Source organism: Choristoneura fumiferana, chromosome 16, assembly GCF_025370935.1.
Source record: "Choristoneura fumiferana chromosome 16, NRCan_CFum_1, whole genome shotgun sequence".
In the NCBI taxonomy this organism is placed as follows: domain Eukaryota; kingdom Metazoa; phylum Arthropoda; class Insecta; order Lepidoptera; family Tortricidae; genus Choristoneura; species Choristoneura fumiferana.
In genome coordinates, this window is record NC_133487.1 from 9,725,640 (window position 1) to 9,752,147 (window position 26,508).

At 36.9% G+C, this 26,508-nt stretch overlaps 4 protein-coding genes across 14 annotated transcripts in view; 3 read left to right on the plus strand and 1 right to left on the minus strand.

Annotated features, from left to right (window-relative positions):
* Nt5b (5' nucleotidase B) overlaps nucleotides 1–5,963 on the plus strand; it is a 28,544-nt gene extending 22,581 nt beyond the window's left edge. For 9 of the 10 annotated variants that reach the window (XM_074099371.1, XM_074099369.1, XM_074099378.1 and 6 more), the window contains 3 exons: nucleotides 222–376; nucleotides 3,603–3,708; nucleotides 5,190–5,963. In XM_074099371.1, the coding sequence (XP_073955472.1) occupies nucleotides 222–376; nucleotides 3,603–3,708; nucleotides 5,190–5,303 (375 nt within the window). In that variant the 3' untranslated portion in view covers nucleotides 5,304–5,963. The remainder of the gene's footprint in view (nucleotides 1–221; nucleotides 377–3,602; nucleotides 3,709–5,189) is intronic. The other variant, XM_074099370.1, reaches the window with a different exon arrangement.
* A 2,973-nt stretch (nucleotides 5,964–8,936) lies between these two features.
* Nucleotides 8,937–17,411, minus strand: LOC141436025 (protein FRA10AC1 homolog). The gene is made up of 5 exons (XM_074098860.1): nucleotides 17,382–17,411; nucleotides 15,949–16,233; nucleotides 13,444–13,603; nucleotides 9,957–10,181; nucleotides 8,937–9,259 (listed from the first exon to the last, which is right to left on the minus strand). The coding sequence occupies exons 2-5, from the start codon at nucleotides 16,219–16,221 to the stop codon at nucleotides 9,189–9,191; spliced, it is 729 nt and encodes a 242-aa protein (XP_073954961.1). The 5' UTR covers nucleotides 16,222–16,233; nucleotides 17,382–17,411; the 3' UTR covers nucleotides 8,937–9,188.
* A 1,130-nt stretch (nucleotides 17,412–18,541) lies between these two features.
* Nucleotides 18,542–21,300, plus strand: LOC141436194 (ribonuclease H2 subunit A). Its single transcript, XM_074099082.1, has 5 exons — nucleotides 18,542–18,847; nucleotides 18,921–19,150; nucleotides 20,078–20,221; nucleotides 20,625–20,772; nucleotides 20,947–21,300. Exons 1-5 carry the CDS (start codon nucleotides 18,703–18,705, stop codon nucleotides 21,231–21,233), a joined length of 954 nt encoding a protein of 317 aa, XP_073955183.1. The 5' UTR covers nucleotides 18,542–18,702; the 3' UTR covers nucleotides 21,234–21,300.
* Nucleotides 21,301–21,890: 590 nt separating this feature from the next.
* LOC141436193 (uncharacterized) lies at nucleotides 21,891–24,666 on the plus strand. 2 transcript variants are annotated; one of them, XM_074099080.1, is made up of 3 exons: nucleotides 21,891–23,340; nucleotides 24,052–24,190; nucleotides 24,531–24,666. In XM_074099080.1, the coding sequence occupies exons 1-3, from the start codon at nucleotides 22,545–22,547 to the stop codon at nucleotides 24,559–24,561; spliced, it is 966 nt and encodes a 321-aa protein (XP_073955181.1). In that variant the 5' UTR covers nucleotides 21,891–22,544; the 3' UTR covers nucleotides 24,562–24,666. The 2 variants fall into 2 exon arrangements, with proteins under 2 accessions (XP_073955181.1, XP_073955182.1); XM_074099081.1 differs by having other exon boundaries at nucleotides 21,892–23,340; nucleotides 24,052–24,184; nucleotides 24,531–24,664.
* Nucleotides 24,667–26,508: the final 1,842 nt, after the last annotated feature.

Below are 26,508 nucleotides of genomic sequence, written 5' to 3' on the forward strand. Positions count from 1 at the left end.
AAAGAAGAGTCCCATTAGAATCCTCCTCGACAAGCCAACCTTACTTCAACTTATATGCTTATAGTCTATTTAGGGACAAATTGCAAGATTAAGGGGCTGTTTTATCACCCATTGATTAATTTTATTTGACGGATAAATGTGATGCCGTCTCCGTCTATTCGAACAAAAGGTAGGTCTGATCTCTACGGGCACAAATTGACCCCGCATCATTTACGTATCAGGTGGTGAGGTACGCTGACCTGTACGCAGCGTCGTTCCTGAACCTGATGTACTACCCGTTCTGCTACATGTTCCGCGCCCCGGCGATGCTGATGCCGCACGAGTCCACCGTCGCGCACGAGCAGCGGTTCACGCTCGAAGCTCCTGCCATTGACAGGTCACTATTGTACAAGCTTTTTCCGCCTAACTGTCGCAAATATAGACCGCGAAGTTCTTCCTTAAAGAATGCCACAAATTAAAAAAAAAAAAATTGTATGACATTCCATTACTGTATAGTTTTTTTACTTTATAAATGTCACAACAGTCAAAATATTAGTGTCAGTGTCGCTCAAGTGTCGCTGCTTAAGTGACTAAGAAAAAATTGGTTAAGTGCGAGTCGGACTCGTATATTCGGTCTCGTAAACAGTTCATATTCTTCTAATATAAGTTTTTTTTGCTGACTGTACTTTATGCTCCTGGTTACCAAAGTACTCGTCAAGACGACAAACGAGTCCAAACTCGATGCGGTCGTGTCGTTTATCACAGAGTTCCTATGCGGCCACCCGCTAGCTTTATCATCCGATCAACTCCATGTTATAATAATATTGCATTGTCATCGGATTTATACATGCGTAATAATGAGTTGTTTTAACAAATAATATATATTTTTTTATCGTGTAAGATTTTAGCTCAATCGGTTGAAGATATCCACTTCAAATTTGAGTTGAAAGAGTCCACCCGAGCAAACATAGTTACATTACACTGCAAATAAATATAATGCTTGTAATAAGTTTTTGTTAAAAAAAAAACATTTATAATACAAGCTTTTTTTGCCGAATGTACTTTTGTCGTCTAAACTACATATATCTGTACCAAATTTCAAGTCGGTACTATTAACTATTGAGGAGTTCCTTCCTGCAGAGACGATCCTGGCGCAGGACCACCAAGATGTCACTACCAGATTATTGTATTGTCACCAAATTTACATAAGTATGTATTTCAAGTCGATCGGACCACTGGAAGTTCAAGTTTAGCTTCCAAGATTTGACCCAAACAAACAATAAATAATTAATAAATAAACAAACAGGGCAAGCTAAAGAAAAGCTTCTAAAAATATCGCCGAAATGTAAGCAGTTGTGTAAGTATTTCAAATAAAAAAAAAATTGAATTCTCATCCGCTTTGGTTCTGGCTGTTTGCTTCTGAAACTGCAGCCTTAGCCTTAGTCCTCTATTGAGCAGATTAGAAACTCCAACTGCTGCATTGCAATCGAGCTTCTCGACACTAACGCTTAAACACCTTTAACGCTCTTCCTTTGTGGCCCAAACATTAGGGTTTTTTCAGTTGTGGTCTTACACAAATACCTTACACATATGTTTGACAGTGCAAGACAATAAATACTACAGCAGCAAAAGATGGATATTTAAGAATACATTTTTATTTGTTACCAGAATAAATGTCGAGGTCGCGTACCCGGCGCACAGCAGCGTACAGCGTCGCGTCGGTCCAGAAGACACCTCAGACGAGGTTGTAGCCGGCGTCTCGGAGCCATCGATGCTCAGTATAACCATTCGACAACGCTATCTGATAAAATCAGTATGGAACTCTAAATCAAAATGTTCCCTAGAAATAATACAGTTAACAATCTATGTACATAACAAAAAAAGCTGCTAATTTATGCTCCACGGTGATTAGACCGATCCTGGTATCTCGGCCTGTGTAAGTTGGCTTCGGTAAATTTTGAACTGGTGTTTTATTAAATCTATTAATTGCCAAAAATAAAGTTTAACGAAAAATTTTCTTTAATTCGTTATTAAATTTTATTTTAGCCATGATTTGTTATTTAAACTAAACAAGTCGAGCTGTCTCATAGTAGGCGTCTTTTACAGAATAAATCATAACTAAAATATTTATTAATAATTTGTGGGTACGTTTTGTTTTGTTTCATAAAACGTATGTTGACGTTTTGGGCGAGTTACAGTGAACAAGTTAAAACGATGGTTTGTTTTTAGTTTACAACGGTAGATGGTGATTCGGTTGTGTCACTTTGGCGATGAGCTATGTTTCAGTTCGAAACGCATTCAGTTGTATGTGGTGGTGGTGATAGATGTTTGTGTAGATTTGGTTGTTCTAAGTGTGGTGGTGGGGAACTGCATGAACGTGCCATGTGTAAGCACACGGATTAGGTATCAGTAAGGTCACTCGGCTGTCACCGCTCTCCATCTTTATTTTAGTTATTTGATCTGAGCCCTGTAAAATTTGTTGAATGCCCTTAATTAATAAATCGTATATTCGGTTTCGTAAACAGTTCATTAAAGTTTTTCTTCTAATATAAGTTTTTTTTTGCTGACTGTACTTTATGCCCCTAGTTACCAAAGTACTCGTCAAGACGACAAATGAGTCCAAACTCGATGCGGTCGTGTCGTTTATCACAGAGTTCCTATGCGGCCACCCGCTAGCTTATCATCAGATCAACTCCATGTTATAATAATATTGCATTGTCATCGGATTTATACATGCGTAATAATGAGTTGTTTTAACATATTTGTTTATATATATTTTTTTATCGTGTAAGATTTTAGCTCAATCGGTTGAAGATATCCACTTCAAATTTGAGTTGAAAGAGTCCACCCGAGCAAACATAGTTACATTACACTGCAAATAAATATAATGCTTGTAATAAGTTTTTGTTAAAAAAAAAACATTTATAATACAAGCTTTTTTTGCCGAATGTACTTTTGTCGTCTAAACTACATATATCTGTACCAAATTTCAAGTCGGTACTATTAACTATTGAGGAGTTCCTTCCTGCAGAGACGATCCTGGCGCAGGACCACCAAGATGTCACTACCAGATTATTGTATTGTCACCAAATTTACATAAGTATGCCAAATTTCAAGTCGATCGGACCACTGGAAGTGGGTCAAGTTTAGCTTCCAAGATTTGACCCAAACAAACAATAAATAATTAATAAATAAACAAACAGGGCAAGCTAAAGAAAAGCTTCTAAAAATATCGCCGAAATGTAAGCAGTTGTGTAAGTATTTCGAATAAAAAAAAAATTAATTCTCATCCGCTTTGGTTCTGGCTGTTTGCTTCTGAAACTGCAGCCTTAGCCTTAGTGCCATCTAATGAGCAGATTAGAAACTCCAACATCCTGCATCGTGCGATCGAAGTTTCTCGACTCTAACGCTTAAACACAACTTTCAACGCTCTTCCTTAAAACTTCGGCCCAGACATAACATCTGCCTGGAGGGTTTTTTCAATTGTGGCCTCTCCTCACACAAATACTATTACACCATTATGAATGACAGTGCAAGACAATAAATACTACAGGCAGCAAAAAGATGGATATTTAAGAATACATTTTTGAGTTATGTTGTTTACCAATTTTAATAAATGTCAGTAGGTCGCGTCACCCGAGCGCACAGCGAGCGTACAGCGTCGCGTCGGTCACAGAAGACACCTCAGACGAGGTTGTAGCCGGCGTCTCGGAGCCAGTCGATGCTAAGGTAACCAGGATAATTTTTCGGTAACAGTCGAGGGAATGGAATCACGTATCAGGAACCTTTGTGCTGACATCCCATACATGTGCTGATATAATCATAGCGAAATTAATTATGAAAAGGTGCCTCCCTGGTACGTAATTCAATTTCGTCGACTGTGCATATTATACCGTTTCCAGTGGCTTTGCTCGTCCTAGACCCACCCTGTATCTCAGATCAAATAAAAAAGTAAAGATGGAGAGCAGTAAACAGACAAGTGAGGCCTGTTTTATAAACATGTGTTCGTAGGCCGGTGTTGCCATAATAATTCTCAGTACCCCGCAACAAAAATATCGTTATCGTTAATACCGTTTTAATAGCGTTATTAAATATTGAAACTAAAGTAGTTCGTCAGCCACTCTGATATGTGGTGTAGGTGTAAAGTAGTGAAGGAAATGGAAAAAATAAAATATTGTATTACATAGGCGACTTTTACCCAATAATAGGGTAACTACAATTATTATAATGGCAACACTGTTGTTGACGTTTTGTGTTCAAAGCAAAATTCAAACAAAATTATTTCGATTTTTAATGAAAAATATTGGTTGTCGAGTTTACTAACGTGTGAAAAGTGATTCCATCCTGCTTTTTATTTTTGGACGGATAGTTTTTACATCCTTTCACGACCAAATTTGGCATTATTAGTTATATTTGTCGAAGTTTAAGATACGTCATGCTCCACGGGAATGCGTTGCTAAGTAATAAGGTTTTGGTGTAGTTTGGTTGCAAGTGTCAGTGCGTGCCACTGTGTAAGCACACGGATTGGTATCAGTAGGCCTCACTCGGCTGTTCACCGCTCTCCATCTTTACTTTTTTATTTGATCTGAGCCCTGTATTGAAATTTGTTGAATGCCCTTCTACCTAACTGGGATGAATTTTTGCGGAGGGTATGTTTCATGAACACTGTACCAGCATCTGATTCAGCAGCATTTCTTTTAATAATGTGTTGATGATTATAATGGTCTCGAATCTACTTTACAGTAGCTATCATGGCAAATATTAATACAATAGCTAGTAATTTGAGCGTACATAGCCTTAACTTGTGATGCAGGTGGTAGGACCTTGTGCAAGGTCCGCCCGGATTGCTACCACTATCTTGCTCGCTAATCCTGCCGTGAAGCAGCAGTGCCTGCACTTGTGTTTCGGCGTGGAGAGTAAGACAGCCGGTGAAATTACTGGCACTTGAGGTATCCCATCTTAGGCCTCTAGGGTGGCAACGCATCTGCAATACCCCTGGTGTTGCAGATGTTTATAGGCGATGGTGATCTCTTACCATCAGGAGACCCATTTGCTCGTTTGCCATACAGTCAAATTATTATTTTTTTTTTTTTTTTCAATATATACTTGGTCTATTTATACGGCTTCTAGTCCCTTCCTGTTAGCGACACCAAATTTTCTCTACCTTTCAAAACTTTTAATTTCTTGATTGTTTTTTTTCTTTTGTTCAGGCTTCTTCCGTGAACGTGCCTCACGTGCGGCCGGAGACTCCGCGCCAGCTCACGCACACACACGACGAAGATTGCTCGGACGAAGACGAGGGCTGTAAGGCCCAAGCCAAATAGAAAACAATAACCCGCTGAAAGCCGCAAACGACCTTACTGTGTCGACCGTAATGTAAAAACCGACTACTGGCCGACAAGTAAGAGTTGAAAACGAATAAAGAAAGAACAAATGTACGTATAAAATTGTTGTCAAAATATAACGTCAACATTTTATATTTACTAAGAAAGTGGTTTTTGTTAAATTAGCGCTCGTTATTTGTCGGAGTTTATGCAGCATACAATGCGTACCTACAGAATCAAAGCGCCGTGTAGCATTGGGAATATTGATACTATTACCAGATTTGATGTCCCTTTCTTGAACATTGGGATTCGGTTTGCATGCAAGGAGCAGAGGGGAGGAGTATGCGTATAAAACAAGGATGTTGTAAAAGTCGGTATTTGGTTTTGAATAGCAATGTTTCTTCGTTCAAATATGATCTTTAGAATTATAAGTTTTGTAATTGATGAGAGATATAGCTAGCGTTATAACATCTTTTTAGTCTTGTTAGATGTCCCGATAAACTCAAAGCCTTACCTAATTATAGATGTTAATACTGTAGTCCCGAGTGTTGGTAGATATTTTAGGGTAGATATATGAGGCAATGTAAAATTTTGTTGTATTCTTATACTGTTGTATCTTTTTGCTTCTTTTAATATATATATCTAAATACAAAAACGCTGGCTGAGAAGATAGTTGAGCTAAACCATTCCCTGAATTTTTAAATATGCGTTCTTCTAATTTAAAAGTTTAGTCTTAAGAGTGTCCGATAAGTTTGTGTCCATTTTCTATGGTTATTTGTTTTTTAACATAACCGATTTAATCTTTACTTTCCTTACATTTTGTTTGAATGAGTGAAAAAAAAACATTCATTGGGCAATCTAGTAACAACCAGATAATTGGGTTGGGTCTATCACAACTTATCCAAACGTTTTCAAACTGATTTTCATAAATCCAAAGTATTTTAGGCAAGTTGTGTTTTTTAACTGTTTTTTTTTCGGTGGTACATAATTTCTACCTTTTATGTAAATAGTTTTAATTTATGTTTGTGAAATGTTGTTCCATTGTATTATTTGTAACTAGCTTTTACCGCGGCTTCGCACGCGTAAACTATTCGGTCTGGTAGTTTGCAATTGAAATTTTGGGATTTTACAAAATTCCCCTGGAAATTTCCAAAATTTATATCGTAGTCTTCATTGAGGTTGTGTTGTGAATAACTGTACAAAATTTCAAGACTCTAAACCCAGTGCTAAAATTTCAAAATTTTTCCCTATCCAAATTCAAATTCATATCATTTATTCAGTAAATGGCCGCAATGGGCACTTTTACACGTCATTTTTTTAAATACCAGCACTTTCGGAAGACCATCATTGCCAAGAAGAATGCGCCGCAAGAACTGGCAGAAAGTCATTTTTTTAAATAAAATAAGTACAAATAAAATACTTAAAAACTACAGTAAGTATACAATTGAAGAAAAAATTACAAAATAATAATAACAATAATACACGGATGTATGGGGTCCTTAGTTACAAAACTATCCCGTGGAAATATCGGGAATAAAAAGTGCGTATGTGTTATTCCAGACGTCCGGCTACCTACATACCAAATTTCATGCCTCTAAGCCGCAGCGTTGTTATTTCGAGATTTTAAATCCCTATCCCGTGAATATCGAATAAAAAGTAGCCTATGTGTTATTCCAGAGGTCCAGCTACCTACTACTAAATTTCATGGCTCTAAGCCCAGTGGTTTTATTTCGAGATTTTATCCCTAGTTATGCCGTAGGAATATCGGGTTCAAAAAGTCAACTAAGTGTTATTCCAGATGTCAGTTACCTACATACCAAATTCATGACTCTAAGCAGCGGTTGTTATTTCGAGATTTTATCCCTATCCCGTGGGAATATCGGAATAAATATAGCCTATTGTTAGTCAGAGGTCAGCTACCTACATACCAAATTTCATGGTTCTTAGCCCAGTGGTTGTTATTTCGAGATTTTATCCCTAGTTATCCCGTGGAATATCGGGTAAAAAGTCACTTAAGTGTTATTCCATGATTTCAGTTTGGTACATACTAAATTCAATGACTAAGGCCAGCGGTTATTATTTCGAGATTTTATCCTTTCCCGTGGGAATATCGAATAAATAGTAGCCTAGTGTTATTCCAGAGGCCCAGCTACAACTAATTCATGGCTCTAAAGCCAGCGTTGTTATTTCAAGATTTATCCCTAGGTTCCCGTGGGAATATCGAGTCAAAAGTTGCCTATGTTTATTTCAGACATCCAATACCTACATACCAATTTCATGGACTCTAAGCCTAAACGGTTGTTATTTCGAAGATTTTAATCCCTATCCGTGGGAATATCGGGATAAAGTATCCTATGTTTTATCCAGGTTATAAACTAATATTTTGCCAAATTTCATCAAATCCGTTTCCAGCCGTTTAAGCGTGAATAGTAAACATATTCACTCACTTTGTTAAACTTTAATTTATAATATTTGTATTATTTGTAATTACTTGAAATTAAACTCATCAATTATCTACCAGTTGATCGAGAATGGTAGTCTAAGTAAATCATAAAGTACAAGCTCTTACGCTGCCTTAAATACCTACTCTAAAATGTCTACCAGCTTTCGAGCTACTAAATTTTCTATTAATTCTGCCGTGCTCTTAGCTCAATATTAATGGTCTGATTAGACTAGATGGTTTAACACAAAATTATGTAATTTGTTGATCGGTAGAAGATGACCCAATCACAAATATAAGAGTCACAGTGAATCATCAATTATACATGACAAAATTTTAATCATGTTTCGGTCTGATCACATTATATTTGTGCTGAAGTTCGTTGCAAAATATTTATATCGTAAATCATTTTCCCTAAATGGAGAAGTCTGATATCGGTGATCATTGTGTATTGTGATTTGTAATTAGTACCCAAGTGTAGTTATAACTTTAAGCTTTTATGGGTGCTATTACATTATTAGTTATACATATTAGATAGTAGTTATTATGTATTAGAATTGTAAATCGCCATTCGTATAAAGTGCGATCAGGTTTTTAGTTGTAGGGGTCAAATTTTGTGTGGAAGGACTAGTCTTGTTTTCATTTGGATCGTTTTATTATGTTCTAGTACGCACTATTGGGCTATTGGTTAAATGTGAAATCGAATTTAAACTCCATTGCATTGACAGTTGTTGATACTTGTATTTTTAGCGGTTTTGTTTTACACGACAGTATACATGATTTGCGTATCTAGTTCTAGCTAGAGTTACATTGTTGAGGACAGGGATTAAAAGATAATGTCGATTGCAAAACTGTTCATACAAGTTGATAGTAATTTTGAGGCTATAATATAACTCTACAGATTATGATAAATCCTTATACGCATTTCAAAAGTTGTTATATTCTGTGAGAATTGCAAGTATGTATTTTGTTAGATTTTTTGTAAGCATAGAAAATGTTATTTGAGATTTTATTTGTGTTGTCATTGGTTATTTTATATAATTAAATCTGATTATACTGCTTCTAAGGTAATGTAAGTAAAGGTACAAAATATAATAATGTTGCCTACTAATTTAAAAGATAGATGTTTTGTATCTCTGGTAATTCCACTTTTTACTAATACACAATTGTAGTTAATAAATAATAGAATGCAATAAAAATATACTGAATAGCATTTTAATTTATTTATTTGCAAGTAGTAACAAATTTTTATTATGCAGATAACTGCGATAGTTGATGCCAAGGCAGATTGGCCAATATTTTGGGTTTTAAAAATAACATAACTTGCTTAAGTGTTAAGAAAATATTACATTTAGATAGGCATAATGTCAAGTCATAGTACTAAACAAAGTATAAGAAAATGCTATTATTGCAGAGTGATTTCTAAGAAACATACAAGTACCTAATTAAAGTAATAAGTCTTCTAAATATTCAGCGAACTCTTCTTCTCGGGATTTCTCTACTTCTTCTTGCACACCTGAAAAAATAGTTGAAACCTTCATTACTCGAACGAAACAAGTCATTAACTATCCCAGTTTTGCGTACTTTATTATTTTTTAGTGAAATGGCGGCAAACAACCAATTGTGTCGCCAGTTCGCCACTCATGGCCATCCGCGACACCAGAGCATTGCAGATGCGTTGCTGTCGTAGAGACTAACCCTCCACGCCGGACACAGCAGCTCAAGCACTGCTGCTTGACAGGATTGGCGAGTATAATAATGGCAGCGATCTGGACCGACATTGCATAAACACTATTGCATGATGTAAATAAAATAATATATCACTATTTTTCATAATTTGTGATTATTATAAATTATAAGGGATGCGATTATTTTACCCTTTGCCTATTGTATATTCAATGTAGTCGTGCGTAGGAGCTGACACACACACACACACACATTATCATTAAGAGTACCTAAATATTGAGGTTGGTAAACTACACTATAATCACGATAATCGTCATGTAAAGCAAAAGTTGTTCTTCTTCATCAATTTTCTGCTTTGTATTATTTAACCTGTGCAATTAATATTAACCTATTTATTATAGTACTTAAATAACTTTTGCATCACATTGCTATTGCCAAGTCACGCTGGTCCTACTCTTTACTACTAATTAAGTAAGTAATAGTACTAATCCTGGAAATGCAATGCACCTTAAAAGTATTTTTGTTACCTTTCTTCCATAAGGACTCATTGGTTTCCTCCGGATGTGTGGACGTAGAAGCGACAGCATCAAGCTCCTGCAAAGCACTTGGAGCCTCATCATCCTCGCTCTCTTTCTCTGACGAAGATTCCCTCTCTATCCTCTTCTTCTTCTTCTTTTGGCTCTTCTTGAGTCTTTTGACTTCACGCTTCTTTGATTTATAGTTCAGTTTGTCGGAACATTCTGGGCACAAGCCTATGGAAGTAAAATTCAATTACGCGGCACTTATGAATACTCTTTATCTACATTATCTACATGGAATAAACTGAATCATAACCCACTGTGGAACCTTCTCACAGTGAAAGCACAGAATAAGTATTTAGGTAATGTAAATGTAAGCCATAATATATATTTCTTGACAAGGTAGTTGAAGCATGTTTTATTATATGTATGGTCTTTAGGGTTCCGTAGTCAACTAGGAACCCTTATAGTTTCGCCATGTCTGTCTGTCTGTCTGTGGCTAAGCTCAGAGACCGTAAGTACTAGAAAGCTGTAATTTGGCATGAATATTTATACATATATCAGTCACGCGGTAGTAAAATAAAAAAAGTTTTAAGTGTACCTCCCATACACGTGGTGGGGTGATTTTTTTTTCTCGACTTTCCCTATAGTGTGTGGTATCGTTGGATAGGCCTTTTTAAAACCATTGGTCTGTTTGCGAAATATTCAACTTTTAATTGCAAATTTTGATTAAAATCGAGCCCCCCCCCCTATATTCACCATAAATTTATATAATAAATAGTACTGTTGTGTGGAAAATTTAAAAAAAATTAGGATGGTAGTAAGTAGTAGGTAAATACGGTAAATAGCAGCCTAAGGTATAAAATACCCTTCAAAACATAAATGTGAGATGAGAGCCAAGTTCAATATTATGATATATGCCTTGATTGTTGACTTTAACGACAAAAGTGCGTGGGTACGTTTATGTGAAATAGGTTTTGAGTGAGGGGGTCAAAAGTGGCTCCAAATGGTTCGGGTAAAATTACACACGGTAGGTACTGCTCGCCAGTTCTGTTAGCTTGAACTTGGCTTGACACGCTGCCGCGTGTCTAAATACCTAAACTTGGAAGATTCCGAATACAATACGAATTAGTCCTTAGAAAAATATTACTCGATTTTTCCTAATGGTTACGGAACCCTATCTTGGGCGTGTCCGACACGCTCTTGGCCGGTTTTTTTATATAATCCCATCCCAGCCTATATACGTCCCACTGCTGGGCACTGGCCTCCTCTCCGAACAAGAGGGCTCTTGTTTTATATAACAATTACTAGCTATTGCCCACGACTGCGTCGGCCATGAATTTGTTTATCGCTATCCCGCGGGAACTACCTATGCAATTTTCTGGGATAAAACTAACCTCGTCCTTCAAGCGGTCTCAAACTACTTCAATTCCATGCTGTTAGATAATAATTTGCAGCCTCTTAAATATTTTTCATCACACTTGCTCGTAAACAGTGTCGTAACCCCCCAAATAAAACCCTCGACCTTAATGTGCTTGTCATGAAACCCGTGGTCGGTAAATGAGTCTTTGCGCGTAAAAATTTTCTTGTCATGAAGCCCAAGGTCGGTAAATGAGTCAATACTGATACTGCTGTGCCGTGCGCGCGCTGCTGCAGACCACACGCACACGCACGTTGCGGCGCGTGCTGCGGGAGGGGGACGGCGGCGCTGCCAAGAGGGCAGCCTAAAGTATCGCCAATATTTGGAAGAATTAAGTATTTTTTCTTTTAGAAATATAAAATTTTACTCGCAAATGTGATGAAAAACATTGTACTAGAATTACGAACATCGACTCATTAAAGTCCTCAGTCTTCGACTTCGGGCTTCTAATAGACTCTCGTTCGTAATTCCTTATTTACCGCCCTTAAGACACAATGTACTAAAGGCGCATCGGCATATCATGTATTTTATTTATTTATCCAATGACGCAGATTATAGAAAAACAAGTAAGTAAACAAAAACAGTCTAAATGTTACAGTGAAATGCTCGCAATCAATTATTATTATTTACACCTCGCATGAGTAACGGGCGGCTGCGGCGTACACATGCATGGGCATGGTTCGATGAAAGCCGAGGCCTCGTGCTTGGAAACCAGCTGAAGCCTGCCTTATTACCATTACCACAAGGTTCAACCTAGGCGCGTAACAGACTATTTAAGATCTGGCCGAGTGCCAATAGATGGCAATACTAGGTTGTGGCGAGTCCTTCCTTTGGGAGGCAGACTAAATTTAGCCTTTGGCAGCGGCTGGTTGCAACGAAACAGGCTTTTAAATATCTATAGAGATCTGTGCCAAAAACACGTTGATACCTCTTCTTTGCGTATATTATTCTGAAGCCAGTATGCTTAAAGAGCAATAAATAGAGCTTATTCAGCTATTTATTTTAGAGCATCGCCGCCATAAGATTAGAAGGCACAACTGCAATGTGCTCCAAAAATAAAACCCACTTTTGGTTATGTGCATTTGTGCTTTTTAACCGACTTCAAGAAAGGAGGAAGTTCTATGTTCCAATGTTTTTTTTATGTATGTTCATTGATTACTCAGTCAATTGTGAACAGATTTTCAAAATTCTTTTTTTATTCGAAAGAGTACTCTTCTGAGCCCCCACTTGTCACCAACCAAGTCAAGATCTGATGATGGAATTCTAGGGAAATCGAGGGCAAACCTCAAATTTTATAGCCACACCTATGGCGATTTTGGCATTTTTAGCATTAAGATAAGCATTTACATTCAGAAAGTATCATTTGGTAAACTGGATCTGATGAAGAAGACCGTAGATGTAGATGAACAATGCATGTACCTAACTCGTCAAAGCTAAGTAATGCTCGCTCGTCTATAAACGATCAGGATTAAAATACCTACCTAGATAAGCGACTAAGAAGAAACTTTTAAGTTAATAATTTTTTCGAACTGATCTGAAGCTGAAGCCAGAAGGTAGGCAACGGAACTCTGTTATAAAACAACGTAACTAAGTCGTGTTTGGGCTTAATGGAATCGTTGTGAGATGTACTTTGGCTACGAATCACTAAAAAGTGAGAAATAAAGATTTTTTTTAACAAAAAAGTAAAACCGACTACGAAAAAATTAAATAACAAAAAATGGAACCGACAACAAAACCCTTGAATATATTTTTCTAGGTACTTATACTAGCTCGAAGTCGGTGACTCAGAACGACCCAGCAGGAGGGATTGAAACCCATGTTATGTAGGTGAGGTAGATTACTATTGTTCACTCCTGCTGGCTCGCGCTGAGGCACCGACTTCGAGCTAGTAGGTACCTAGAAAAATATTTTCATGGGTTTTGTTGTCGGTCCATTTTTGGTTATTTTTTTATCTATTTTTTCTTTCTAGACTAGGGTTGCAGTTGTGTCTTTTGATCTAATAGCGGAATGTGTTTGTCCCTTCGCTTATGGCCCTTCTATCCAATTTCATCAATCGACCATAACGGAGGTACGTACGTAGTTTTACTAACGCGTTTTTCTTTTCGCCGTCTTCAAAGTAAGCGAAGTTGACTTCCCATGAGCGCAAGCCGGTGGCGTTGCTGCACCGCTTGCTTCCGCACTGGAACTGACCTTTGCCGAGCACCACCTCGTTCTCGACACGCCATCGCAACGCTACCTAGAAAAAAAAACTTTACACCTAACACGAATCACGACTTGAAGAATCTACTTCTACTTCAAGTAGAACCTACTCACAGTAGTTGCATGATTGATAACTGTACTGACATGACATGACACAGGGGGCCTGCTATGAAATTCGAAGTTAAAAGTTTGTATCGTACCTACTTATTACCTACCGTTAAGTCCCTATCTCACTCTCGTATTAAAATATATTAGCGTCAGATAGGTACGAGGGTCGAATTTTGCACTTCGTAGTAGGTATAGATAGGGCAGATCGCGGAAAGTTTGCTCAATGTACAGACACATGCATTAATATCATCCACAGCGGAGCAAAACATATCTCACACGTCCTATCTGCCTTAGAAATATGCACGCTTTGTTGTATCAGATATTGGTGCTGGTGACTGTACACCTATAACGACATCACGAATCTAGACTTCAAGTAGAACCTTCTCACAATTAGTTGCGCACAATTGGCATGACCCATGACAGTTCGCGGAAACTTTGGTCAAGCCATAAGTACCTACTGGCTCTACATGTACTTACTCTAGCAATGTTAAAAAGAAATTGGGGTCCCAAATTTTTGCAGATTTTATACAGTAAAATACAAAATATTCTAATATCGCGCATATTGGAATATGCTGCAGGGTACCTACACTAAAGCTGGGTAGGTACTCACCTAAAACTCAATAAATTTAATTTAGGTTATGTTAGAGGAATTTTCGATAAGAGTTCAGTTTGAGCTTTGGTGACTGCTGTTCAGGATCCGGTGCACGGCGCCGCCTAGCTCTCCGATACCTACGACGCCTCTGGCTCTACATGATTAAAATAGACATATTTTTCGAAAATATGTACCTACTACACTTAAAAATGCAGTGGCATTAAAACATGGGAGCTACCTGAGTGCTCATAATTTTCTTAACACAATCGTACCTACTGGCAATCGCGTGTGTAAGTGCGTGCTCAGACAATTTTGACCACCTAGACACCTTCGATGTTTATGACGGCGAACTGTAATAGCTCAATCCAATTAGTATATTATTAACTTTAAAAGATCATAGGTATATGTATATCTAGAAACGACTGTTAGAAAGTTATATAAAATACCTAACTATTCTATTATAAAACGCTAAGGCCGTGCCTGAAGAAAATCCTATTTTACGTCTCTGTAAAATTTGCCGCAGTACCTACAAAGTCAGTAAGTGATATCCGCCTACCCCACTTAGGTAACGTCTAATGGATAACATTGATGCATAAAAAATATTATATTGACCCGGGTAACTCCCATCTTAAATCGAGTTTAGCTCAAGACGTTTGGTTTAAGACGTGAGTTATCCGGGTCGATATATTTAAGTACCTAATATGAGTGCACGGTAGTTGTTCAAAATTGATGCATACATTATTGAATATTATGAATTTGTATTTACACTTCACTTTCTTACCTCTTGCTGCATTACTGAAGCTCGGAAGAGTATAAGTAGGTACAATGTTGTTGTTGTTGTACCTAAGTTCGTGAAATGAAGAATTATGTATACCCAATAAATTTATGGCTACTTACTTATAAGGAAATGATAAACCTAAGCAAAAGACTGATTTGACCATACGCTCCTACTTATTCAAATAATGAAAAACACTTATTTATCTTACCTCCCAGCGATAAACAGTTTATAAATAGAAATCTGATTCACGGGAGGCTGTAAGTTTCCGTTAGAAGTCCACGCATTGTGTTTACAATACTTATTGAATTTAAAACAGGCGAGGGTTCGGTTGCAGGCTTGGGCCGAGATTGAGTCAGGCTGCGCTCCCATTAATTCGTTACATCCTTTATACGAGGCGGAGCGTTACAACCGACAGATGTGCGATGCTGTTTAACATCGCGGCTGTATGCCGAGTTCTATATTTAGCTTACTAAAGGCACTATGGGCATTCATTGTTGCACTCCCCAGTAAATCACGCACAAAGGAAGGTCTCTCTGGCAAAAAAGGCAACAGAGTTATAGGGGAGCGGCCCCATCCCAGCCTTAATGTTAGGGGAGAACTCGATCAGAGTTCATCTATTGTTGGTAACATAACATAACGCATAAATTATCTTCAATATTACTTTTATGTACATTATACTGTATATATAAAATAAACGATTTTGTTTAGTTCAGCATAGGTAGACAGACAAAATCGTTAAAATAATTGAAAAAACTTAAAAATAGCTATCTTATTATAGGATGTGGCTCTAATGACACGAACAAATAGGTAGTACTTAATTAGGTAATTACTAAAAATACTTAGGCAGGTAGGTACTTTTATGAAGTGTTTGGCGTATTTCAGATCGAAAATGGTGAATACTTACTTGATTTTCTTTATATCGGCTCAAGTCACAAATACAGTATTCTTTGAAGAGTTTATCATAATATTTCTTAGCCAACTGTTTCTCCCAAGTGTTGGCGACATCGTCTTCCTCCCACAGAAACTTGTGGTTCTCCCTTATTATGTCAAGGTCGGTTCTGTCTCTGGACGTGTCCCGAGTCAGCACCGCCGTAGAACCTTTCTTATTGAGACAATAAACGTTAACTAGATACTTATGTAGCTCATACGGATTAAGATTACGCAACCTCGCAGACATCGCTAGCGTAACCTAGAACAAGGGAAAACGATGCGTTAAGCTTAAAGAAAAAGAACTCTTGAAACAAACAACTCTTTAATAATATTGAAGATTATTACATTTTCAATAAAACAGTTCAATTATATTTTATATCAAACGGATCTTAATTCTAATTGTCATGTCGAGTTTAAAACAAGGTGCATTTTAGGTACTACAACATGTAGTACTTCTAATAGGTCGTATCAATAAATATTTGTGCACAGTTTAATATCTACTCTGAATATTATTGTCAGTCTTGTAGATTTTGTGTAATTTTTCCACTTGGCTCAATTTCTAATTCTTAATTCTATAAACAAGTCATGCAGTTAAACATCTAAATATTTAAATACAATAAATATATTAAAATATAATAATAAATCCATATTTCTAACTATAACTACAAAATGTTCTAAAATATTGACAACCAGTTAATGAAAAAGTGGCACAATTTTAATTAAAGAAATAGCTTTGGTTTTATAGCCAATTGTTGACAGTTAACACTAATATATCTTTGGGATTTATTTTTGTGCCTGTGGCAAGTTGAATCTATTTAACAAAGAACATTAAATATTCTGAAAATGTACAGTTAACTTCTTGTCTTCAACTTTAAGCTTACATGTGCCTATGTAAATAGGTTGTTTGTGAATGAATAACATTTTAGTTCAATTTGTGATGCTTTGTTGTTATTGTTACATATTCAGATGAGAATAACTAACTAATTCTTAACACATTCATCACTTAGAACATGTTCTACTTGTTCGCTTGGCTTAAATTAGTACATAATATAACTTGAGACCATCTGAAAAGGATGATAAAAAATATTATCAATTACAATTAACAGCTAATTACCAAATTTAACCCTCATATAATTACTTTAGTTCAAACTCACAAAGTGATATTTGTGTAGTAAATATAGAAGTCCATTATTTTTAATATTTATCATCTAAGTAATTATTTGGTATACTGTCCTCCATAAGATGTATTAATATGTATAGAATAGGCACATTAAGAATATTATTGCTTTGGTTACAACACAGACACAAGAGTAACTTAAAGTACTTATCTAAAATTTGGCATGAGTGTCCTTCAGAAATGACTGGTATTTGATTTTTATTAGGTTAGTAAGTAAATTATAAATTTACCTCTTATACGTATGCGACTTTATGAATAATTGTGGACACTGTGATCTACATTAATATTAATGCAATACACGCCTTCGGATCTTTTGACTCTTTGTCATTTCTTTCATTCAATTCAATATTCATTTACATGGGCATAGCCAAGGCATAGCTTAGGGCATAGCCAACAGCGGTTTCAGTAGGGCTACTACAAAACTCGAAACTCGAAGTTCATGTCGTGCGGTCCCTCTGACACATACTATTTAATACGAGAGCGAGAGGAATCGCACGACACGAACTTCGAGTTTCGTAGTAGCCCTGCTGTTCATCGCTTGCACAATAAAAACAAAAAAATCTAATAAAAACGTTAATTTGTTCTCAACAAATGCTAAAAAGCAAATATTACATTTTATAAATATTAAAGATAAAAACGGCGTTGCGTAAATGTGGTTCAAATAAATACAATAAATCGGATACATATGGTTATAATTTGGTTGGTCCGACCGTATTCTTTCTTAAGCAGCTGTAGTCCGATCCGACCGATATTAAGGGGGACTGTAAAAAGTAAAACTAGACAATCATAGAGTAAAATGAACTGCAGGGCTACTACCATAGATTAACGAAACTCGAAACTTTAAGTTCGTGTCGTGCGGTCTCTCTGACACTTATAATATTTAATACGAGAGCGAGAGGGACGGAGAGGTGCAAGTGGGTCTTGGTCAAGTGGTTAGAGACTTAGAGAGCCTTACTACGAAGCTTGAGGTCCCGGGTTCGACCTCCGGCCGGGGCAGATATTTGTATGAATAATACGAATGTTTGTTCTCGGGTCTTGGATGTTCAATATGTATTTAAGTATGTACCTATCTATATAACTATGTTTATCCGTTGCCTAGTATCCATAGTACAAGCTTTGCTTAGTTTGGGACTAGGTCCTTTTGGTTGTACATATGACTAAATTCAGAGTCAGTTCATAGAGTGGTTTTCATTTCAGTAATGGTCGTCATAGAATTGGACGATAGTATCGATAGTTTTGCATTATTTTATAATAAGCGATAATAAATTGTATAGCGACACTAGTGCAGAATCGATACTATCGATATCTATCGCTTTTGCTCAAACTATCGATAGTTTTCGATAGTGGACTATCGATCGGCAGCAACACTACTGTCAGTGTCAGTGTCATTCTGTGGTGTCATCTTGTAATCTGTGATTTATTTTATTGTTTGTTATAGTGAGGGAGAGGTCAATTTTTAGCGGGAAATTATTTAAGCAGTTTTCTCAAAAAAGAACCAAAGGAAATAATTTTTATCACTTAAAAATACCTAACGTAGTCAAAATACCTATCATGGATTCTTTGCAAGAATTACAAAGTTTAATTAAAAGTAAGGACAACTTCAGAAATTTTGTGAATTGCTCCGATGTTCCTACTGCGTGTAAAACTGAAAAATGTATGCTCGGAGTTGATGAGGCTGGTCGAGGCCCCGTTTTAGGTTCGTATTTCATGCGTATTAACAACGACAAGTCAAATAATCTTGTACCTACTTAATAAAACATTCTTGCTAGGTCCCATGGTGTATGGTGTAGCATACTGTCCACTAAGTCAAAAAGAGGTCCTTAAAAATTTAGGCTGTGCCGATTCTAAGGCCTTGACGGAGGAGAAACGTGACGAAATATTCACCAAAATGCTAACAGAACAGGAGTCACTTAATAATGTTGGCTGGGCGGCTGAAATTATATCTCCAAACTACATATCAAATTCAATGTACAGACGAGCCAAACATTCGTTGAACGAGGTAATTCTTTGTTATTTTAAAAAGTACCCTTTTGGGATTATGAGGTAAGCTGAGGGTACGGGTTAGGGGGAATGGATATGACCTACAAAAATAATAAGACTACTAAAATAGAGAAGAAGATTAAAAAAGTATTTTACTGTAATGTTTTTATGTATTTATCTCAAAAGAATATGGAATAACCTGGTCTTATTAAAAATTTTAGACTATGTTCTGGACACGAACAATTTTTTTTATGTGAAACCATCCCAATGATTGTCAGAAGGTTAATGACTTCTCCCATGTGTTGTTGGAGTGGTTCTGGAATTCAGACTTGAGAAGAAGAGGTATTGAAAGTTTTTTTTCCATGTACAAGACCTGAGGGTCTATTGCGTAAAGTTTCTGATGCACACAATCACAATCAAATTACAGTTTTCGCATACAAAAACTGTCATTTGATTGTGATTGCGAGTGTTAGAAATGTTAGACAAAATAGCCTCAGGCCAATTGTTGGCTAACAGAGCCATCATCAGACAAAGCAAATATGAGTTGCTTATACAATCACACCCGTTTATAACAACATCTAAGGGACTACAATATTTGGTTTGTGCCATATGGTTGGTCATTTTACCAGTGTTATTTTGATATGGTACTTTTTTCTTGGTTGCTGCATCCAATATGTTATTATAGCGGGTCAAAATACCACCTAGGGACTTATCACGCTAACACACACAAGTAATATTTACCTCAGAAAATCACGAAAGTTTAAAACATTATATTATAGCGGGTGTCGCTATAAATGGTTTTGACTACCATTTTATTGATTTGTCCCTAATGTAGGGAACTATGTAAGTACCCATGAGGCTGCCATGATCACCTGCAGTGTTCAAAGCCTCAATAAATGAAAAAAAAGAACCTGGTCTTAAATATGCACATCAATAATGTTTGCAGGTGTCCATGAATTCTGCGATAGACTTGATCAAGAAAGTGGCAGAGTCCGGTGCTAACATCACAGAAGTGTATGTGGACACAGTTGGTCCACCTGAGAAGTATCAAGCTAAACTAAGTGAGATTTTCCCAAACTATAAAATAACTGTAAGTATATAGGCTTGTTTCTCAACTATCTGACCAATTTGGGCAAATCTCACCTGGTGGAATGCGAGGCCTAAGGCATAACTCACTGGTTCAGTAATAGCCTATCCACTCTAAACTTGATGAGCTCTTTCTTGGTTGTATCTAAATGGAAATACATTATGAGAGTGAATTTCTTTCCCACTATGTGTTCTCTATGTACGAATGTTAGAGAAAAAAAAACTAGACCAAGGATTAACAAGTTGTTATGAGTAGGAAGCATTGTAGTACCACACCATTTTAAAACTGGGTACAACTTATTGAAGTGAATTATTAAGTACAATAAGAGATTCTATAAATAACAGCACACTTTCCAATTGCTAATTTGACACAGTTCTATCACTCACTAGTCATTATTATGTTACAGGTGGCAAAGAAAGCTGACTCAATATACCCCATAGTATCAGCGGCCAGTATAGTAGCCAAGGTGACAAGGGACCATGCATTGAAGGTCTGGCAGTTTCAGGAGGGACTAGAAATGGATCAGAGTGAATTTGGAAGTGGTTATCCTGGAGGTACCAAAGAATCTCATTCACATTTGTAAAGTCATTCAATGATGCAATGAAAATATTTTGAATAAAAATAAAACTAGCAAATTAAACCTTTTTATCTGTAATCGGCTATGGTTCAGCTATTATCAGACAGTGTAAATGAAATCAAAGCTAACCATAAAAATATTGTCATTCCAGATCCTTTAACAAAGAAGTTCATCAGAGAGCAGATAGACTATGTATTCGGCTACCCAGCACTCGTTAGATTCAGCTGGTCCACAGCAGAGCTGATGCTGCAAGAGAAAGCAGCAACTTGTACCTTCGAGGATGTTGATGATGATAGCACCCCAAGGAAGAGGGCAGCCGCTGGCACCAAATCTATCAGCTCTTTTTTTTCTGTCAAGTCTGAGGATGGAGAGGTTAAAAGGAAACGTCATAAATTCTTTGAGGAGAGATATTTGTTTTCTGAAAACGCGTTTGAATAAGGTTTAGGTAAGTTGAATATTGTTAAGGATCATATTTGTAATCAGTTAATAAATGGTAACAATGAAATGTGTCTTGTAATTTTAAAAGTAATTTTTGCTCACAATTTACAAAATGATATAGTTTAACAAAATAAATAAACATCCTTCAGGCAGTCTGGTAAAAATGGGATCAAAATGTACAGTCAAACAAACTAAATTATGTACCAACCTTTGTGCCACTAATGTAATGTTGACATCCCATACTTTTGTCAGAAATTTATTATTAAAAGGTTCTATGTAACCCTGGTACAACATGAATCAGTTTGTTCGACTGTAACATAATTATGAGGAGGTAACAGCCACCAGCATTAAAATCTGCCACAGCGGAGCGTGCAAAAATATCTGACACGTCCTTCCGGCCCTAGAAATAGAGTCTTATCAGTTATTTATGCATGCTTGTTGTGTCAGATATTGGTGCTGGTGACTGTACCTACTGGTACCAAAATTCTCTATTTCCAATGTTCGTTTCATCCATATCTGCTCCTAGGGAGTGGCTTGTTCCTGTGATACTCTGCTAAGAAACTCTTGTTACACAGTTGAAAAGGCACCTACAATTTATTTTTGTTTTGCAAGTGAAAACTGTCATCGCATTGCTGATCAGTAGAAATCGGCGACAATGTAAACACATTTTATGTATACTATTAGTGTCTCCATACGTTTAACAATGTACGTATGCTGTGGTATTTTATAGGTACGATAAATCGTGCTGGCGGCGTACCAAGAAAATACTTGAAGTCTAATGCATATAAATGTTGCCAAAAAAACGTTTCGTGGTTATAATAATAAAAAGATTTACTCACGTATAAGTGGCTTAACAGAAGAAAGTATGGATATTATAAACTTAAAAAGTACAAGACCAAAAACTACAAAGATAATTTTGTTGATTGCGTTTTTACCACCCATGTTGTCAATTAAGTCACACCCTCATGGTATTTAGAACATTAACTGAACTTTCACTGCCAATTTGCTGTCCTATAAAGTGCTAATAATGCAAAGAAAGGTTCGGGCTCATCCAACAAGGTTACTGGTGGTCGCCCCATCTCTAACGCCTATTAGCATGCACGCCGCGCCACCGCGCACCCACTTACCATGAGCAATGCGGAACACAGGTCACTCGGAGAATTTAATTGTGTTCCATTATCATATTTAACTTCTTTTACGGTAAGTCAAAAGTGAAAACTGAATGGACGACGACGCTTCATGTCATTCGTCAACTGCGATCGATGGAGGCAACTTCTTTCGGAAGGAAGCTCAAGGATTTAAAGCCGCAACATGGGATCGTTCGCGCGTTGTATAGCAGTATTGTCGTTTTGCGCGTGTGCTTCTGCGATCTTAGGCCCGGCAGGAAATGGCACTAAATCTATCAAGACTGATACTTATCTAGATGCTTATTCTAAATCGCGAATCGAAGCTGAAAAGGCTAAGAAAGGAGTGATTATTGTAACCGCGAAAGATGGAGAGAAAAAGATTTCGAATCGTGACGACAGTTATTCCAGCTATGATTACTCACCGTCTTATTCGAGCAGTTCCAGTGGTTTCAGTTCCTCGAGTCCATCAGGATTTTCTGGCCCTCCATCGAATAATTATTTGCCGTCTTCAGACCACGTTAAGTTTGAGTCAGAAATCACGTATAACGCTCCAACGAACAGCTACGGACCACCGCCTCAGAAGTATGGACCGCCTGCTCAGAGTTATGGACCTCCCACGCAGACTTATGGCCCCCCAGCACCAGCTTATGGACCTCCAGCGCAAAGTTATGGCCCCCCTGCACCTGTATACGGACCACCGAAGCCACTGCCACCTGTTTATGGACCTCCTATCCAACCTTCATATGGAGTGCCTTACACGGCTCCAGGACTGGGTTTTCTTGACAAACTTTCACTGAAATTGGACATATTGACGATTGCAAAACTGTTGCTCAAACTACTTATTTTCAAGAAGATTGTGACCATGATTGCTGTAGTTTGCATGTTGCTGGTGATACCGAAACTGATTTCATTCAAGAAAACCGGGGGTAATAGCAACGACGAGGATGAGAGACGATTTGGCGATTTTGGCAGGAGCCACGGTAAGTTTTTTTTTCAGAATATTATCCACAGGTTTTTATTAGGCCCATGGTTTACCTAACATTGCTGTCTATCAAAGCTCAATGGTTCTGATTGCTCAATATTAATCAAAGATCTTAATGCTATTGAGATAAATTGAAACGCTTTTATTTATGGTCTAGTTGTCAATAAATACAACTTTGAAAAAAAAGACGCTTTTGGTAACTAAAATCATATACTTGTTTTATTATCTATTCAATAAAACAGAGTGCAGCTGAAATTAGTACACAACTATAGGTACGTCTGGTAGTATGCTACTCAAGATAGTTTTCTTTATTTTTATTATTAATTAAAACCCTTAAGAATTAAAGACTTTGGTGCCTAAGTTTAAAATTTCAAGTTACTTTCATCGGCTACACCGACAAGAGTGTAACTCTTAAATAAGAAGATCCAGTTTAATTACATTATGCCTATACTCGTACATATGCAAGTATACGTAAAATACAATAGTTTGATAATATCATTCGGAACTCGAAGCAAAAGGTCGGTTTTCTTTTTCTTTACCTTTTGAATCTTCAGGGAAATGAAGAAAACCGACGAGTCCCGAGCGACTTATACCATTCTGGCTGAATTATAGTATTATAGGTCACTAGTTTATAAATTACAAATATATTTCATATTATAATTGTAATTACATTTTAATAAATTATTTGAATTTGAATTATGTTCTATAGTGGAGCTGACATCAGCACAACAGTTATTGGAGCGCGCGGTGTCCGTGTACCGACAGCAACAGCTGACCTGCGGCGTCACGTGTCGGGTTAGCAGAGTTATCGACGACATCTACGAGTTTCAACCCTATGTCAGGTACCGGTACGAAAACTACTTTCCTCTACTTAATATAAGTACTGTTGATATTATCATTAAGTCAAGGCACTTAATACAATGGTCTTATGATTAATACATTTGTTGCAATATGTTTCCGTGACGTACCCGTGGTCCAACTATAGTTTGTCCAACTGCTTTTCGACGGAGCGCTCTTTCTGGGTATTTTGCCCTTCGGGCAACTGAAGTTACCTAACGAACCTACCTGCCTATTTTTGTATTCAAATATAATATTTGTATAAATATAATATTTCCGGATTGGACATTAAATTAGTTGGACCACGGGTACGTACCTTACCTATGTTTCTAACTGGCATTTTGTTTTCAGGCACGACGTCTTAAGTAACTTCAACTCGTAAACGTGGTGGGAGTTTTTAGGTGCCATTCATTTTTTTAAGTTGAAGTCATAAATTATTGTATTAGGTTAAGTATTTATTCTATTTAATACAAGTTGTGAAATTGTTTTTAAAAAACGGTGTATTTATTGTGCATCCAGTCAATACCTAATTTGCCTACATCATTTACAATCATCTTTCTTCTAAATTAAATGTACGTTTTTTACGCGAAAGACTTATTTTTGGAAGGCATTAAGGCTTTTAAATTGTTACTCTAACTGCTTACACGTTGTATATTTTTGAGGGCATAAGAAACGCCATACAAGCCTACTGGGCCCATAACCTATAATCGATACTGATGCAAACTGATGACATGATTCATTTCATAAATAGAGTGTACTAACACTGATAGACCATCTTTTAATTTGTTTACACACCCGGCACAGGACTTAAAAATACCTACATTTCCTTACATTTCGTAATACTCAAAACAATTTCACCGTTTCTGGTGAAATCTACTTTCCCTGTATCAGTTTTGGGATCAAAGACCACACGTAATGCCGTATACGGCCGCGTGCCCCTAGCTGCATACTAACACAACCGTCAATTGTTATTGTGTTGACGATTTAGGAAATTGGGTGAACCTCGAGGACGCTTGCTATGCGTATACGCAATGGGAAAGTATTTAAGTGTCATTTGTGGTATGTATTATATATTATTATATAGTATGTAATTCTAGGTTCACGGTGTGTTAAGGCTGTGCTTCCACCAGGCATGTGCGGCGATGTGTTACGAGAAATGTTTGTCATGACATGAACCAATACAATAGAAACGCTTTGTTTAGCTACCTATCCTTGCTCCGCTGGAGCGCTACTACGAAATTTGAAAATCGAAGTTTGTATCGTACCGTCCCGCTGACGCTTATGTTATTTAATACGAGAGTGAGAGGGACTGTACGATAGAAACTTCGAATTTCGTAGTAGCCCCACTTTCCACTAGAGCTGCGCTAAGTGAGGATAGGTAAATGAAACGTTTCTATTGGTTCATAATGATCAATCACATTCCTGAAAACGTAGCTTAACACGAAAATTTGTCGTTTGAAGTGAAGATTTATATACTAGTTTTCAGCTGATTGCTGTTTCAGTTTATGAAAGCGCGGCTCGTTTAGCGAGCTCTTGTTTTCTATTTGTTTATTTCCTGGTTCACTGATTAGTTTCTAAGAATTAATACATGATTACCTTACTGTTAAGACTATTCTGGCAATTGAGTCCGAGATGAGCAGACAAAGTTAATTCAATCCAATTTAAGCAATTGACGCGTTCTCCGGACGCAGGGAGTAGAGATTTAGGTCCACCATTAACCATTATTTATGTATGTATTGAAAACAGCACCGTCATAAGAATTAAACTAAACAAACATGTAGATCAATAATATTAGTAAGAAAAAAAATGCACACTCCCTTTAAACCTTTTCATTGTATTCCGCGATTTTTTCAGATTGAGCCGATTTTGTTGTCTTTTGGTGATATTTTGGGCGACCCCATCGAAGTTTTGGAAATATTTCTCAATGAGATTCATGAGTTACTGTCAGAATCCCAAACATGAACTCGAGTTATTTCAACAGCTTGTTTTATATTTACCTATTTATTTCCTCGTCGGCGTGCATTCAAACTGTAAATTATTATTATTAATGTGTTGAAACTTAGTGGCACTAAATTACAAACGGATATTATTGAAAGGAACTCGTTAACTTTAATCAGCATCAATCAATTGTAGGAAAAGGAAATCGAAGAACCTAAGGGAAGTAGATGCAGGCTGATTTTACCAGAATACAGCGAACGAAGGAAGGGTATTGAATGATTTATCAGAAACAGCTCTCTTCATGTAGGTAGGTACACTGTTCGTATTACTTTGTACAGTCGCTATCATAGCAAAGTGATTTTTTAATAGGTAACTACGTTGTAATAAAAAT

Coding starts and splice junctions, on each gene's coding strand:
- LOC141436025 (XM_074098860.1), bottom strand. CDS start 16,221: ATGTCTGCGAGGTTGCGTAATCTTAATCCGTATGAGCTACATAAGTAT. Junction 13,604..15,948: donor GCCGATATAAAGAAAATCAA/GTAAGTATTCAC, acceptor TTTTTTTTCTAG/GTAGCGTTGCGATGGCGTGT. Junction 10,182..13,443: donor AAACGCGTTAGTAAAACTAC/GTACGTACCTCC, acceptor TTACTTCCATAG/GCTTGTGCCCAGAATGTTCC.
- LOC141436194 (XM_074099082.1), top strand. CDS start 18,703: ATGGATTCTTTGCAAGAATTACAAAGTTTAATTAAAAGTAAGGACAAC. Junction 19,151..20,077: donor CCAAACATTCGTTGAACGAG/GTAATTCTTTGT, acceptor TAATGTTTGCAG/GTGTCCATGAATTCTGCGAT. Junction 20,222..20,624: donor TCCCAAACTATAAAATAACT/GTAAGTATATAG, acceptor ATTATGTTACAG/GTGGCAAAGAAAGCTGACTC.
- LOC141436193 (XM_074099080.1), top strand. CDS start 22,545: ATGGGATCGTTCGCGCGTTGTATAGCAGTATTGTCGTTTTGCGCGTGT. Junction 23,341..24,051: donor CGATTTTGGCAGGAGCCACG/GTAAGTTTTTTT, acceptor TATGTTCTATAG/TGGAGCTGACATCAGCACAA. Junction 24,191..24,530: donor CAACCCTATGTCAGGTACCG/GTACGAAAACTA, acceptor TTTTGTTTTCAG/GCACGACGTCTTAAGTAACT.